Here is an 18,092-nt window from a genome sequence, read left to right on the forward strand (position 1 = left end):
AGGCGTAGCCACCAGGTCAGAAGAAAAATTGCTGCCAAAGTCAAACCCACGGGCAGGGACATCTTCCACTAGATCAGGTTGCTCGAAGCCCCATCCGACCTAACCTTGAATGCTGCCAATGATGGGGCATCCACAGCTTCTCTGGGCAACCTGTTCCAGTGTCTCACCACCCTCATCATAAAAAATTTCTTACTAAATTGTCCAATCTAAATCTACTCTCTTTCAGTTTAAAACTGTTGCCCCTTGTCCTGTCACTACAGGCTCTGCTAAAATGTGTCTCTCCGTCTTTCTTGTAAGCCCCCTTTAAGTACTGAAAGGCTGCAGTAAGGTCTCCCTGGAGCCTTCTCTTCTCTAGGCCAAACAACCCCAACTCTCTCAGCCTTTCTTCATAAGGGAGGTGTTCCAGCCCTCTGACCATTTTTGTGGCCCTCTTCTGGACCCGCTCCAACAGGTCTATGTCTTCCCTGTGCTGAGGGCTCCAGAGCTGGACGCAGTACTCCAGGTGGGGTCTCACCAGAGTGGAGTAGAGGGGCAGAATCCCCTCCCTCGACCTGCTGGCCACAGTTCTTTTGATGCAGCCCAGGATACGATTGGCTTTCTTGGCTGCAAGCGCACATTGCCGGCTCATATCTAATTTTTCATCTACCAATATCCTCATGGCAAGCCTCAGTCCTGAGATCTTGCAAGTTCAGAACAAAGCTGGTGGCTACGCAGTACTTAAACAAGGATTGAGATAGTTTTTAATTTAAGAAGCTGTATTACAGAAAAGGGTGTGTAAGCTGAATTAGCTTGGGCTCAGGTTTCAGATGTGCATTTATACAGTAGTTGAAAGTACCATTTGTTCGGTTTGTTAGTATGCAATTCCTTTATGCTTTTGTCTAAATATGAGGGGAGAAAATAAATTTCTTCTGTCCTGTCACTCCAAATGCCCAAATTTCTGAGTGCTGCAATGATAACAATACATGACAGTAAATTTTAAATGATAAAAAAATACGTGTTTTAATTACTTGTTGTCATAGATGCATTCTGGAAGACTAAAATCTGCTCTTGTTTGTGGAGGCTGCTTATCTTGTGCTAAGGAAGGATAGGATAGAAAGGAAGGATAGCAGAAATACCTGCCAAAAGAAGTTACTGAACCTGGGTTTCCCAACAGATTTATTGGTCATTAATCTCAGTAGCTTTTGCCCTTGTGTCCTTGATCCCTTTTGACTACTTTGCATTAGCATGAAAAATACAGTCAGAAATTGAACCTCTGCCCATCTGTCTTGTTCTGCAATCCTTCTTCCCTTATTCACGTTCTAAAGAGTTCGTTTGCATTCACTGTTTCACCTTTCACAATGTGAGTTTCTTCCAGGATCCTCTCCCATGAGGTTTATGCCCTCTGCTGTCCACTAAAACTGCATTCTCTGAACTCCCGTATTACTTCTTCCCAGCAAAGGTCAACATTACTGCTCAATTCTCCTTTATCCATGATGTGTTGTCATAGCACTGTGCATATCTGCTATTTCAATAATTGACTGGTTTGACACATTTGTTACTTTAAAATGAAATGCTTGATACTAATTTAAATAAATTCTCATGTTTCTGAAGTTTTAGATTCCCATGCATTTTCTCTGGCACATAAAACTCGTACAATAATTTTTGTTTCAACTTTACGTTATTTTTACAATATATTGCTCTACTAAGTATATCTTACCTCGTCTTTCAGATACTGTTTATGATCCCTTAAGAAAGCAGTTTCTGGGTGAACAGCTGTGTAAAACAGTTAGTGCTGCTTATGTGTCATTAAAGGCGTTTCTGTCCTAATTCCGCGTATATCATATGTTGGTGGAGTTTGGGAATGCCTAACAATGTAAGATAACGTATCCTCACTTGTGAGTGCAAAGGTTTCATCTTTTCTGAGGTTTCTTCTACCAGTTTACTTCATTCACACTTTTGTAATTTTTATGGGCTGATCAGAGAGCAGTATGGACTTCAGGATCTTGCAGAGGACTCTCACCCTGGTAATCCTATGTAGCACTCAACTTCTTATTCTCCTCAATTTTATTTTTTATTATTTGTGTTTTACATTCAGCTCTTGATACTCATTGTTACTCAACCCTAGTGTTCAAACACTTCGTGGATCAGATACCGCTTTTTTCAAGTTTATTCATTCTAATGACCTGCTCTTGCTTTTTTGCTCTTTTCCCTTTCTTACGGTTTTTGCAGCAATTTTTAACAAGCTTTCACAGTTAGGAATACATATTTTATATTGTTTGAAATCTGACTTGTCTTATGCATTAAATATGAATGTTTATCCTCAATGGTTATAAAAAATGACCCTGGCTAAAATGAGAATGGAAAATGATATCTATTATCTTCAGGATTGCAGAGCAGTAGCTTCTGAGTCTTCAAAGAACAGTTAATAGAATATAGTAACTTGGACAGGCTTTTAACATGTTTATCATGATATTTTGTTTGTCTGTGTGTCACATTTTGTAGGTCTGCTCATACACTTCAGCCTTCTTCGGGGGATGAAATCTCCACTAATGTGTCTGTCCAGCTTTACAATGGAGAGACCCAACAGCTTATCATTAAGTTAGAAAATATTGGAACAGAACCATTGGAGAAACTAGAGGTCACAGCGAAAACAGTCAACACTAAAGGTGTGTATGCTGATTTATATTTAGAAATAATAATGATCACTTTTTCTCTGATAAAAGGGGAACTAGTTGTGTTATACTTCTTTTAGGTCCGGTTAGAATAAATGTCATAATCCCTGTTAAGGAACTGGAATCATTCAGTTTGATTTTGTTGTAGGAATATAGAAATGAAAGAGAATGTACAAAAATGTAGAAAGAAAATGGAGGAAATTGTAGAACCATCTGTGTGTCAAAGGGTCACCTGCTTTTTGGAAATCTAGATTTCATTTTTATGTTACTTGGAAAAAAAAAATCCTGAGGCAATAACTAGTAAAAAGCAAGAATCTTGGGTCTAAATTATTTTCTCCTTATGTCTAAATAAACTGATTAGTTAATTAAATAAATAACCATTAGCAGTAATGTCCTACTTGAGGGAGTGGAAGTAAATAAGCCTATCTCTGTCTCACTCAGTGAGCAATAAGAAAAAAATGGGATAAAAGACTTTAAAAAATGAGGCAATAAATAAAATAAGCTATTGTGAGTTAAAAGAATAATTGAAGGTATGGAAGAAGTACAGTACATCTCCTGCTTCCAGTTATTTCTCCTAAAATGCTCTGTACATAGTAGTATTAAAAAGTCATCTGATAGGTGAATCTTGTTTTTGTTTTGTTATGTGTTTTATCATTTTTGGTTTGTCCTCTGGGGCATCATTATGAAAATGACATTACCAGAAGAACTGTAGATGACAAGCAAGATAATCTTTACTTACAATAGAAATACCTTATTTTATTGCAGGTTTTATTCTGTCAGTGCCGGAATATTAAAATGCAGTGTGATACCTAGTGATTTTTGTTCATTTCAGTATTCGAGCTCGTGATTTTTTTTCCAACAGAGTATCCTCTTCTCTGCAACCTGAGAGAATAGGAGTTGCCAGTCATCTAAGAATAGATTTTCTGTCTGAGACTTGTTACCAAGAATAATTTTAGAAGCTGAAACATATGATGACTTACTGTTCTTATTTCAGTAATTCCAACGTGCTCCTACTGTGCTAGGTGCTGTATGTATGTAACGGAAAGACCAAATACAGCGCACACATTAAATGGTGACGTTTATGTAATGAAATGTATTAAATGGTTGTCCTGGTTTCGGCTGGGTTAGAGTTAATTTCCTTCCTAGCAGCTGGTACAGTGCTGTGTTTTGGATTTAGGATGAGAACAAAGTTGATAATGCACCGATGTTTTAGTTATTGCTAGGTAGTGCTTACACTAGCCAAGGACTTTTTAGTTTTCCATGTTCTACCAACTGAGAAGGCTGGAGGTGCACAAGAAGCTGGGAGGGGGCACAGCCAAACTGGCCAAAGGGACATTCCATACCATGTGACGTCATGCTCAGTACATAAACTGGGGAAAGCTGGCCCAGGGGGGGGCCGCTGCTCGGAGACTGGCTGGGCATCAGTCTGCGGGTGGTGAGCAATTGTACTGTGCATCACTTGCTTTGTGTATTATTATTGTTACTATTATCATATTATTATTATCATTTTATTTCAATTATTAAACTGTTTTTATCTCAACCCACGAATTTTTCTCACGCTTTTCCAATTCTCTCCCCCATCCCACCGGAGTGGGGGGGAGTGAGCGAGCGGCTGCGGGGTGCTTAGCTGCCGACTGAGGTTAAACCACGACAATGGTGGAATATATGGGACTCTGAATCAGATGTTAATCAGACTCTTAGTACATAACATTACACAGTTAATTGGTTCAAAATTTTGAAAAAGGGACTCTTGTCAACTTTAAAACCATCATAATCTCTCAGTTACAACTTTTGTTAATAACAGTGGGGAAAAAGGAGAAAAGTCGATACATTCAGCTATGAGTTCAGTAAAACTTTAATTTTACTTCATCCTTCATTTTCTTTCTCTATAGAAATTTTTTATCATGAACCCTCTTTGTGTATTTGACAGTCTCTTAGATGTTATTAAGCATGATAATAATTGTCTTTATCAGAAAAAGGAAAATTTCTGATGAATAACTTACAAATATGCATACTCAAAAAAATGCAACATTTAAATTGCCATTTTGGAAAATTAGAAATGAGAGTGCGTTTTGAGAGGCACTGAATGATATTTGTTCTGAGAGTGTGAGAACCATGGTATCAGAATCATATAATCGTGGAAGTCTACGTGGGCACGGACCTCTGGAAATAGTCTTATCCAACCTTCTTTTGAAAGCAAAGCTTTAAATTAGGCTGTCCAGGGTCCTGTCAAGCAGAGTCTTCGGTTTCTTGCATTGTCTCACAGAAGCGAAATGCACCCCTGTATTTGGAACTGTATGCTCGAGATGAGCCATGTTATTGGAGGAAAATACATACTTAAATAAGTATGACTTTTTACATGACTGTCTGCTGTGGGTACAATGTAAAGCGCTGAAAAACGCTGTCCCTGGCAAAAGAACTAATGGTCCACATTAAGCATGTAATAACTACGTTATTTCAAATGTGATTGCACATAGGTCTTGCAAAGGATGGACCTTTGCCTTTTTTAATGGGCTGTCTTCAATTTCAGTTCTCGTAAATTGATACAAATGCATAAGGATGGACTCACAGTACAGTGTGACATGTGACATGGGATTCTGGTGATCAACAGGGAACTAAATATTTGTCATGTCAGCAGCTCAGCTTGGTCAGTGAATATACTATATGCATGGAAATAACGTGGATACAACACAAACTCTTGTTATTATATATCAAGTTGAGAGCATATGCAGACAATTATGAACTATCTGTAGTGCATTAAGAAGTTGTCTCTTGGATGTTTACTACTCCTCAGCTGAAGTGTGCCTGGGATTTGAACTGCTCAAGGTCTCCTTGAAAGCTGTCAGGCATCTGCATCTGCCATGACCACAGCTTGCCTGTCAACTTGGGAGCCCATGAGATGTTGTTGTCCAATTTCAGCCAAATACAAAGAGCTTTCAATCATCCTTGGTTTCACCTGATTTGCTTTGGTTCTTTTAGTCTTGCCAGTTGCTCGTAAATCTTTTGCAGCTGCTGCATGCATGCCTGCCTGACTTCCATTTCTGTACCTTCTCCTTCTGGGGCCACAACTTTGAGCACAAAGATGAATGCTGTAAATGGCAACCATTTGCATTTCTTTGTGGAAATTACTGGATGGGATTAGCTGTTGCAGTGCAGTGACCTGACCTCCCTTCTTCGTTATGTTAGCTATAGCCTGTCATTTTTCTTGAGGAAGCCCACTTCTTTGGCATTGTTTTCAATGGTGTCTTGTTAATGAGAACTTCTGGAGATCAGGCTTTCAAACTTGCCTTTCCCTTACTTCCTCTCTTCTGTTTCTTTCAGGTGCAGCTCTTTAGCTTTTCCACTCCGGCCCTCAGATAAATGAGCAGAAATGGCAGCTCACCCTGTGCAGTTCATAAAGGACATCACAGGGTTTTTGAGTCCTTTAGCAGCCATGTGTTATGGAACAGATCCTGAGGCAAATCAGCAAAAGGGACTGTCATGCTGCCACAATAAACATGTCTGTCACGTCTTTTAATGTCTCATTGCACTACTCTGTCTACCAGGCTGTGGTATCTGTAGGTTGGACATCACATGTATACTGTCAAGGTCAACTCTGTGTCACCTCATGTTGTCCCTCACCAGGTCAGATGGTCTAATACTTTTTTTAGAATGATGACGTGCAAAGGGGGATGCCTTTCCATACTTTGTCTCCAGTCAGCTCTTGTCAGAGGCTTGTAATGTCTCAGTTAGGGGGTGCGCTCTAAAAGCTTTGATAACCCAACTAGTTGATCCACTCAGGGGCAGACGTGACACTGATGTTTTCAAACTTGAAGCACTGAGAAGAGTGTGCCAGGCGTTCTCACCAGCCTCACAGGTTATTAGGCTGTAGTAGGGAGCACCACCTGCACACACTGAATGAACCTGGATGATGAAGCAAAACCTCACTGATCTTTCTTAGAAGTGATTGACCTCTGGAATTCAAACAAAGAGAAATAAATTCACCTGTCTAGCTGTATTCTTTCCACGGTCTTTGAACACATCTGCTTGCAGTCTCAGCTGTTTTAGCTGTGCCAGACCGCAAATGAAAAATCTACTCTGAGGTCCAGGTTACCCGCTTTAAGAACTGTGAATATCCTGGAATAGATCTATTTACCTTTTTTTGCCAAACAAAACTGTAGTGTTTTTCTAATTGGAGTTGGGTTATGTTCCATAGAGAATTGTGAATGCAGGCAGGCTTTTCTCCAGTTAGTCCAAATGTCCTTGTGAAGGTAGGGCAAGGAGTGCTGGTAATCCAGCCCCAGTCTAGCTGCTGTGGTTTTACTATCTGGATTTCTGAACTCAGATCTCTTCCACTCTGCCCACACTGGCTGACAGGGATCTTCATAATTTCGTATGATTCTTACTAAATCTTTTTTCTACTCATAGGATAAATATCAAATGGTTCATGATTTTAGAGCAGGTTTTTTTCTTCTTTTAGGGATATTTGCTAATTGCCTAGAGGAAACTCTACTAGATACATTTACATTGTAAAGAACGTAACAAGTCCTGCAAATTCATTTCTGTCTACCAGGTTTGAATTCAAAATATTCTGGATTGTCTCCTCAATTCGAAAGAGGCTGTTTTTCCCCAATCTCAAAAGAAAATTAATAATAATATCAGTATACTGCCTATGAGCTGATGAACTATTAGTGCTTTTAAACCTGTAATTCTAGTGTGCACACCTCACAGTTCCTCATTTTAAAAAAAGGTGGCAGATATTCTGCAGTGCTAAATAAGCAGCTTTCATTTTTACTAGAATTTCATGCATTTGGAGAAGTGAAGATGTAGGAATGGCTGTGCCTATGCATTTAGAACTGATAGTTATTTTGAGGTCCTGTGTATTCTGCTAGGAATATATACTCCAGCTGGTGAGGCATCAAGAATCAGACGTGCAGATTACTGTAGAAGTCTGAAGCGCTTTGTTGCCTTGAAGCACATTAGATTTCTATCTTTAGGTGTCTGATCATACTTGCATTCAGTGTACCTTTGTGCATGTTAAATTCAGAGATGTGGAGTACTCTGGTCTGATCCTTCTGTGCTAGCTGGAAACTGCTCTTGCATATATATATTTCCTTTCAAATGCTCAGCTTGCGAATCAGCAGTTGTTTTGGTTATGTTCTACCCAGACTTCACCTTTCAGCTGTAGTGTGTTATGTTTTTCTTTCTACTTTGTTTCCTTTTGTCTTTACCTTTAAACGTTCCAAGTGTTTTAACTAAATTACCAGTAGTGTTGCTAGCGTCTCACTGGACCTCTGGGCTGAAATGCATCTTTTTATCCGCCTGTCGTTTTTTTTGTAAATCTCTGTTCGTCTGGAATCCACAGCTGTGCTCAGAACACTATTCCACGTACATACGGTTTCTCTAATGCTTTTAAGTTCAGTTTGCAATTTTGAGGCTGTCTGCAGAGCATAATGCTATGCTTAATAGAGGATTCAGTCCCATCCTGTCCCATTCTCCCACAGAAAGACAAAGGCGTAAGAATTCAAGAAATGTCCTACTAGGGCTGATGGTCCGTCTAGCTCAGGAGTCACATGACATTAGGAGATGCTGCTTAGGGAGAGCATGCAAGTCTCGCCACCGTTGTGGTGTTTCTGTTGTGCTCGCTCAGCATCTGTAGTTGCTGTACATAAATACTCGTTTTCAGTAGCCCTTTGTGGACTTATCCATGAAGCTGCTGGTACTGCTTACTGCTGCAGCCTCCTGTAGCAACAGATTCCAGAAGTTCACTATCAGCTGGGTAGAGAAGTGCTGTATCTGTTTTAATCTGGTCTCCTACTAGTTTTATCAAGTGCTCCTGGTTCTCATACCAGGGAATTTAGTGAGCAACAGTTCTGCATTTACTTTATCCGCCATCCTTGTAATTTTTGTAAAGTGTAGTCATCTTTCCCTACTCAGCCTTTTGTTCAAACTGAAGGGTCCCAGCATTTTTAATCTCTGCTTGCATAGCAGCCGCTCCACCCCCTTGATCACTTTATTTACCCTTCTTTGGACTGTCTCTAGCTCTAGTATGTCCTCCTTGCAGTACAGAGACCAGAACTGCAAATAACACTTAGAATGTGAGCACACCAAGATTTTATGCAGTGGCAAAATGCCCCGCTTTGACTTGCTCTCAGTGTCCTTTCTAATGATGACCTACGTTTTGTTGTTGGGGTTTTTTTTGTTTGTTTGTTTTGTTTTGGGTTTTTTTTTTCTGTTGCTGTTCACTAAGCTGATGATTCCAGAGGACCATCAATGGTGACTGTAGGGTTTCTTTCTGGAGTTGTAACTGCCAGTTCAAAGTTCAACATAGCATGCATGGCTCATTTTTTTTTCCCCACAGATGCATTATTTTAACTTTATGTATGTCGAAGTCCATCTTTTTGTCTACTCGATTTTGTGAGGTCCTTTTGAGTTTCTTGCCTTTGACATTATTACTCCCCTAAATTATTTTGAAACCTAGTCAAGATTAATTCTCTGGAAATGAATCTGATCAAGTAGTGGATGTAATTTGCAGAAAAATTTAATGCTGATAGCCTTAACCATTGTTATTGAAAGAAGTCGTAGAATCATAGAATGGTTTGAGTTGGAAGGGACCTTTAAAGATCATCTCGTTCCAACCGCCCTGTCATGGGCAGGGACACCTTCCACTAGGCCAGGTTGCTCAAAGCCCCATCCGACCTGACCTTGAACACTTCCAGGGATGGGGCATCCACAGCTTCTCTGGGCAACCTGTTCCAGTGCCTCACCGCCCTCACAGTGAAGAATTTCTTCCTTATATCTAATCTAAATCTACCCTCTTTCAGTTTAAAGCCATTACCCCTTGTCCTATCAGTACATGCCCTTGTAAAAAGTCCCTCTCTAGCTTTCTTGTAGGCCCAATGTCTTTGTCTACAGTGTTGTTATATAAAGCATTTTATAGAGGAAAAAAGAAATTAAAATCTTGATAACTCATAAATTCTATACCTTTGCAATCTATGCAATTGAGATATTAATGTTCAAATATACCAAATACTAAATACACATTGCTAGTCTAACTTGAATTTGTTCCTATTTAAGTAATTCTTAAACTGATAGTTTTATGGTTTTGTTTGTGGACTGGTTATCTTAAGAGCAAATAATTTTGAGAAAAATGGTAGCAGTCCTAATATGTGTTGTTCTATACAATAGCATGAGTTTGTGATGGTGGGAAGGTAAAAACAGATATGGCTTCTCATAATGGTTTTAATAGCCATGTAAAGTTAAATACCCAAACAAAGAGTTAAATTATTTCAGTAAAGAATTCTATAGATGTGCTTACATTAAAATAAACCATTTGTGATCTTTTGAAATAGATGAAATTAGGAAAATGACAAACATAGCAAAAAGCCACATTTACCTGGGAATTTAAGGTTGAAAAGAATTGAGGAATTGAGTTTCTTGTCATCTCAAAAGACTTGTTTTTCTCTTGAGTTTCTCTATGCAAAATGCCAGTGTGGATTTTTTTTTTTTTAAAGCAGAATTTAAAATCTGTTAAGAGTTAGATTGGATTAGGGTAACCCAAAGTTAGATTGTGGGTATGCTGTCATATGATATCTGTTACGATTTTAGTGATTTAGTATCCAGTAGAATGATAAAACAAGTTACTAATTTGAACTCTTGACTAAAAGTTGCTTGTAACTTCAGTTGTTTGCTAAACACAAATTTTGGAGTCTAGAAACAACTGAATGCAGACACGCCCCAAATAAGAGACTTTCCCACTGAACTGAAAGGTTTGAAGCCCCATGCCGTAGTATAATTCACTGTAATAGTGATTACTGAACAAGGTGAAGAAAACATTTTTAAACTGTAAACCAGTGTCAGATAAATATAAACCAGATTTTTCTCTACAGTTTAACTTTTAGCTTGAGCATTTAGACCTTGTCTTGTAATTACAGCTGTTAAATCAGAGAGTATCTGCAAGGGCTATTCTCACTTGGAAAGTCTTTTCACTCATAATATCTTCAGATAAATCTTCTGCTTAGTGAAAACGCATTTTGGAAACGATGTGTTCATTAAACTGAAGATACACTGAGGTGCTTGGGATATGTCATTTGTCTTTGCTTACACTGAGGAAAAACATCCCTTTAGAATATTATGTTTTTACTTATGAGGAAAAGGGTATAGAGATTGCTGTACTTGCTAAGTTACTTCTTTTCTTGAAAATACAAGAAAATCAGAACAGTGATATGGTTACAGCTAAATCATTAGATGAGGTGGAGGTGACTTTAAAGAAACAATTATTGGGAGGATTTTTTATTTTTACCTCATCTTTGTTCTTATAAAGAAGTCTATAATATTGATTTGATGTGGAAAGACACAAGAAAACAATTGATGGTCTGGGAGAGAAACATCTCTCAGGCAAAGCAGTTATTGTTTAGGTAGGAGTTAATGGAAAAATATTCACTTTTTTTTTCCTTCCCTAGATGCAGTTGGTTCTGTGCAAATCAACAAAGTTTGGACTGGAATTCTAATTACTTTTTTTGAAAGATCCTGAATTCTAGATTGTAGTTGTTGAGGCAGCCTTCCCACCCCGTTTTCTCACACAGGGATCTTAGATGGTGGTTTTGGAAAGGCTCTGAAATGGCAATACACTAACTTGCTCTTAAATCCAGTAGCCTGGTATGAATTAGAGATGAACTGTGTGACTTTCAGTGGTCCTCATGTTATGCAAGCAGTGCTCAAATGGTGTTTAAATGAGCCTTTAGAAGAATTCTTCAGTGTACTTTGGAGATAGCATGCATTGCTACAATAAATTAATAAATATATTTTTAGGATTCTGCCAGTCAAACCATCATGTTTATTTTATGTATTAATAGACTTCTCTGCAGCGCTTAACATCGTATGGTCCTGCAAACGTTAATGAATTTATGGATGTGGTAGGTTGACCCTGGCCAGAACTGAAGCCTCCACGCAGTTGCTTGCTCACTCCCCCCATCCTCTCCCCCAGCGGCATGGGGAAGAGAATCGTAAGGGCAAAAGTGAGAAAGTTCATAGGTAGAGATAAAGATTGTTTAATAAGCAAAGGAAAGAGGAAGAAAAAAGCAAAACAAAATGACATTTTATGGCATGGAATATTCCTCTGGTCAGTCTGGCTCAGCTATCCTGGTTGTGGTGCCTTCTAGCTTCTTGGCCACTGCTGGCCTACTTTCCGGCAAGGCAGAGCGGGAAAAGAGAAAGTCGTGATGCCGTGCAAGTACTGTGCAGCAATAACCAAGAAGCTGGTGCGTTATCAACGCTGTTTTAGTCACAAATCCAAAACACAGCACCATACAGGCTGCTATGAAGAAAATTAACTCCACCTCAGCCAGAGCCTGTACAATGGATTAGAAGTGAAGCACTGAGAGATTAAGTGATTTCCCCCCCCGGGATCATTCATGAAGTGCATAAAAGAAATAAGATATTAGCAGATATTTCTTGTGTCTATTTAGTATCTGAAGTAAGATCAATTCAGGAAGAAGTCACTGTGTTATTGTAACATTCTAGTATGTAACAACCTTTTCTGTCATTCTAAAAAAAAAATTATTTTATCTTGCGTAAAGTTCATAAACATCACTTTTTGGATTGCTTTTGCTGACGGTACTTAAATGTCCGTGACTCTAGCTTCTGGCATACTTCAGAGCTTGAAATAACACATAACTAACTCACCCTTCTTCCTGAAGCGGACTTAACCCCCTATTCCTCTTTATTTCAAGATGGATCTTTTGATGTTACTGGGGTACTAAGGAGACTGAATAACTGGATAAAGTATCTCAATGTATTGATGAACAATAAGTACTGGTTTTTTCCTCATATTATCTTCTGGCATGTTAGGCTTAGGAGAGATGCCCTATCTCATATGGACCAATGATAAATAATTTATCAAACAAATCTCTTTTAACACAAACTAATCCTGTCTGGCAGCATCCTTAATGTTTGGGTCTTGTTTACTTTATGCCTCTCAGTTTTGACAAAGGACTTTATTTTACAAAAAAATGAAAGCCAATAGTCTTCCTAGCCTTCTCTGTTGCTCAATAAGTAACTAAATAATGATGTTACAGAATTGTAACTGATTTATTTTGGTGTAATATTTTGATGAAATGTTTTTGCATTCGTGTGACATTTTCCGAGTTGAAGTCTGTAGGATTCAGAACTATATGAGCTTTTAGGTCCCCTTCAGGCTGTATTCAAAGTGTATATTTAACGCTGCCTATTGTGCAATATTTTTTTTCTGGTAGTGGTCTTCACTTAAATTCATATTTTGAGCTTTGTGATCTACATGCTTCCAGGTCAATGTCAGTAACCTCTCTAATATCTTTCTAGTGTTACATTAATTTTTAATGCCTTAATTGTAAATATTTTGGAATTTAAACAAAAAATGACAAATCAGTTAATGCTCTCTGCAACAGTTATAAACTGTTATAGACTTCCTTATATATAACTGTTATAAAGTTCTTTAACACAGGAGTTATGCTCATGAAATATTTACTTATTTTAATACAGAGAAGCTGTATGGGGACTTCCTGAGTTGGAAGCTAGAAGATACCCTCTCCCAGTTTCCTCTAAAACCTGGAAAGATTGCAACGTTTACTGTAAACATTAAAGTGAAGCTGGACTTTTCATGCCAAGAAAACCTTCTGCAAGATCTCAGTGATGGTGAGTTTCTAATTTCTTTTTGCTTAGGAGGGTTGTATGTACTTCTGAGAAACACTTACCCAATTGTTGTGCCATTCATTTTAAAATACGGTGTGTGATGTGGCTGTGCATTTTCATATTTGTGTCCTGTAATGCAAAGACAGCTGTTCAGTGAGCTGTGTGGATTGAAGACTGAATTTTTGTGACAACTGTGGGCATGATAGTCTGACCAAACTTTCCCCTCATGAGACCTTGCCCTGCTATCTTTAAATCTTTCTTGACACAGAGTGTTTCTGATGTGTCTCTTTGTGTCCTTATCTTATGAAGATAAAGAAAAATAGTTTGCAAACATCAGTGGGTTTTAAAGAGAAATAACTTTAAGTTGATCATTTAGTTATCCCAGATTGTAGAATTCTTAATTGTGGCTGACTGCAGTTTTGCCAGAAGTGACATACTGCAATGTAGGGCATAATCCCCCTAATATTTGTACTGTAGAGAAAGTTTCATGTGCTTAAACTCATTGTTTCTTTTGAATAAAAAACCAAACAAACAGTGGTTACTTGTATTAGAATTATCTGGAATTACAAGTACCAGATACTTGTACTAAGGATTTCCTTTTTATAATAAACATACAGTCTCACTGGAGAGAGAGATGTATATAGAAAAATATATAGAAAATACTACATAGAATATATATTATAGAATATATACTATATACTATATATAGTATATAATATATACTATATATATGTATAATACTATATATAGAAAAATACTATACTCTGTATTTTTTCAATTGCCTGATATATTTACACTGATTGAATTAACTTAACAAAACAAGATATTCCTGTATTAAAAAAAAAAAGTATGATTATTATTTGGACTGTTTCGCAGGATCCAGTTGCAGGTATGCATTATCAGTATAATTAATCTTTAAAAAAGAAATATTTTCAGTAAAGAAAAAATACAACAAAATGACATGCATAGCTTATTGAATAGGACTGATTTCTGTGAGTTATCTTGCAAATGCATTTAGACAGAGATTATATTAATTGTTAGTAAAGATTAAAAGACTTTGTTTTTTAAACTTCCCTGTTGTAAAATACATAAATTATAAAAATATTTTAGGATTTAACTGCACAAACCCCACAGTGTTGCTTCACTAAGGTTTACTTTAGAACTTTTTGAAAAAGCTCATAGTGGAGGAAGACCACACCCTGATGTTACTGTGAAAACACAGCTGCCAAGGAATTGAGGCTTTGAGAAATGCCCTTGATTGGAAATGTAATTCCATACAGCACAAATTTGTGCTCCAAATTCACAGAACTGGGTGGCGGGGGAGCAGATCCGACGCTGACTGTAGGATGAATTGACTGTTTCAGGAGCAGGTGATACTCCATTACTTACAGATCCCTGAACTCTTGGTCCTCATGTACCTTGTAGATGACCTCTCTTTTCCATGGAAATTCCAATGGCTTATTGCTTTCTTATTTTATAAGAACTTTTATTAGATCATAATTCAACACATTATCTATTACATTGTACGGAAAGAGTATAGGCCAGTTGATTCAAAATTCAAACTGAACTTTGGAAACTTAGCTTTTATTTGTTGACAGATTAACATTAGTAGGAAAGAAATCAGAGGCATGGAAATGAGAAGGAACTTGATCAATGTAATTGATATAACCTGAAAAATAATTATGAAAGTCAATATTTTAAAAGCTAGACATTACTGTCTTTAGTGCCAGTTCTGTTGATTTCATTTTTGTATCTTCCAAATATATATATATGTATATAAAATTTCCTTCATTTGCCCTGTCTCCAAAAAGCTTTAAAGGCACTCTGAAGCTGCACTTGCCCAGCAGTTTTTCAGATGAAGTAACATGCAAACAAAATATTCTTTAGAAGAAGATAACATACATACTCCTTGGTATTGACATAGAACAGTTGTGGGATAGTGGCTTTGGTCCTCTGTTTTTTTACCTCTATCTAACTTTTATGGGACCACATATGAACAATATCTCGGAATAACATTTTTACCTTGTTATTTCTGCCTACAGCTTCTTTGAAAGGTTGGGTAATTGAAGCCTGGAAGCAATTCAACCTTTTCTCGTTCAGTGACGATAAAGGAGTAGAATCCGTTAGTGTTTCTTTAGAACTTTAGTATCTTTGTTGTACTATGTGTACATAGTACACATAGTATGTATGTGTACTGTGTGTACTTTGAAAGTATTATTAGAGAACCTAAGTACATTGACATTTTTACTTGCTACTGTACTTTTTCTCTATTGCTTTTAACTTTACAAATATTGTACTTTCTAAAGAGGCAGGTAAGATCCTGATGTGAAGAACAGTAAAGAGCTAGAAAAATCAGTGGCAACTATGACATGAGTTTAATCATATGGTAGCTATGGTACCTTTTTCTTTTGCAGACCAGATTTACAATGATGATCAAAATACTTCTGTCTTTTAAAAGTAATGCCCTTAGCAGGGCATCTGTTACTTTGATCTGTTTTCATTTGCTGCTGAATTTGTTTCCTTTGACGCTGTTTGTAATAAGGACATAGTACAGAAGGGATAAATTACTGATGTTTCTGATGATACACTTATCCAATTGGAAAGTAAACTAAGTTATCAATCAAAATTGCTGATCTAATTCTTGTGTGTTGATGGTATACTGTCTCGTAAGGAAAAATGTTAGATGTTCTTCTAGATTAAAGGAAGCAAAAACACGTGAGTGGCTGTACAGGATCAGATCAATGACCGTCTAGTCCAATATCCTGGCTGTGATAGTGGCTAAGAGCAGATGCCCGTGGGAGAATATAGGGAGAATCATGAACATACATGCTACTTTGCTTTAGGCTTTTGGGCTTCAACTCCTGGTAGCTCAGGAACTTCCAGAGCCTGGTAAGGTTTCTCTGGTTTTAGGCATTGTTAGTCATCCTTAGTGGGCTTCTCATTCATAAAATCTTCATTCTCTCTGTCAGCACCATACAGCATGCTGTGGCAAGAAGAATCATAGCTAAATTACTTTTAGCAGCTTTGCACTTACTGGTGTCCTTCTGAAATTACCTGGTTCTTGTATTGCAAGAAACAGCTAACAGTACATCTTCTAAACATCTTACCTACACTCATGATTTTATACATTTCCCCATGCAACTGCCACAGTGGTCTCTTTCGCAGGCTGAAGATTTCTAACTGGCTTAGTTGTACCTGTTATGGGAACACTTCCATACTGTTGTGGTTTAACCCAGCAGGCAGCTAAACACCACACAGCTGTTCGCTCACTCCCCCCGCCCCCACAGTGGGATGGGGGAGAGAATCGGGGAAAAAAAAGAGTAGAATTTGTGGTTTGAGATAAAGACAGTTTAATAGGACAGAAAAGGAAGGGAAAATAATAATAATAATGATGATAAAAGAATATACAAAGCAAGTGATGCACAATGCAATTGCTCACCACCCACTGACTGATGCCCAGCCAGTTCCCAAGCAGCGGTCGCCACCCCCCAGCCAGCTTTCCCCAGTTTCTGTACTGAGCATGACGTCACATGGTATGGAATGTCCCTTTGGCCAGTTTGGGTCAGCTGTCCTGGCTGTGCCCCCTCCCAGCTTCTCGCTGGCAGGGCATGAGAAGCTGAAAAGTCCTTGACTAGTGTAAGCACTACTCAGCAACAACTAAAACATCAGTGTGTTAGCACATTGTTCTCCTACTAAATCCAAAACACAGCACCATACCAGCTACTGGGAAGAAAATTAACTCTATCCCAGCTGAAACCAGGACACATACATTGATCAGCCTTGTTGTCCCCTTTGAACCCTTTCAGTTCTGTATGTTTGAGGTAGCCCGTACAGACTATTTGAAAAGTAATCTATGTATTTCTGTAGTGACCTAATGATGCTCTTCATTTTGTTTTATATTACTGTCCTTATAATAATGCAATAATGCACAATTTGTCATTTGATTTTTTGACTATTGCTGAACATTGAGTTCATAGATTCATGTATCTGTGAACCATCCAGGATCTTGCTCCTGAACAATAATGATATGCTGGGAGCCTCCTATTTCATATGTAAGTTTAGGGTTGTTTTTTTCCCATTTATTTGTACTGAATTTTATTTGACATTTTATTGCCCAGTCATTAAGTTTTGTAAGGTCTTAGCTGTGATGTCAGGAACATGCCATTCTGTCTGTGTTGTATAGGCTTCCATGCTGGGAGTTGGGTTTAGGCAAATACAGCCTAGTAACGTGCCAGATATCCTTGCAGAAGAATGCGCATCCCATTAAAGCACACTGATGGAGTGACTACATCAGTGGACACGGGAAGGGCTACAGATTTTGTCTATCTGGACCTCTGTAAGGCCTTTGACATGGTCCCCCACAACATCCTTCTCTCTAAACTGGAGAGGTGCATTTGGTGGGTGGACTGTCCGGTGGGTGAGGAATTGGTTAGATGGTTGCATCCGGAGGGTAGTGGTCAACAGTTCAATGTCCAGATGGAGGTTGGTGATGAGTGGCGTCCCGCAGGGTTCCGTATTGGGACCTGTACTGTTTAATATCTTCATCAATGACATAGACAGTGGGATCGAGTGCACCCTCAGCAAGTTTGCAGATGACACCAAGCTGAGTGGTGTGGTTGACACGCCAGAGGGACGGGATGCCATCCAGAGGGATCTGGACAAGCTGGAGAAGTGGGCCTGTGTGAACCTCCTGAGGTTTAACAAGGCCAAGTGCAAGGTCCTGCACCTGGGTCGGGGCAACCCTCAGTATCAATACAGGCTGGGGGATGAAGGGATTGAGAGCAGCCCTGCCGA

At 38.4% G+C, this 18,092-nt stretch overlaps 1 protein-coding gene across 1 annotated transcript in view; it reads left to right on the forward strand.

Moving 5' to 3' along the window:
* The window catches only part of LOC103914317 (trafficking protein particle complex subunit 9-like), a gene marked incomplete at its 5' end in the record, with an annotated part of 462,978 nt that overhangs the window by 14,693 nt on the left and 430,193 nt on the right, over positions 1-18,092 (forward strand). The window contains 2 exons of the mRNA XM_009320933.1: positions 2,482-2,645; positions 13,149-13,301. Coding sequence (XP_009319208.1) covers positions 2,482-2,645; positions 13,149-13,301 — 317 coding nt within the window. The remainder of the gene's footprint in view (positions 1-2,481; positions 2,646-13,148; positions 13,302-18,092) is intronic.

The sequence above is a fragment of the Pygoscelis adeliae genome, unplaced genomic scaffold (genome assembly GCF_000699105.1).
Source record: "Pygoscelis adeliae isolate BGI_AS28 unplaced genomic scaffold, ASM69910v1 Scaffold342, whole genome shotgun sequence".
Taxonomy (NCBI): domain Eukaryota; kingdom Metazoa; phylum Chordata; class Aves; order Sphenisciformes; family Spheniscidae; genus Pygoscelis; species Pygoscelis adeliae.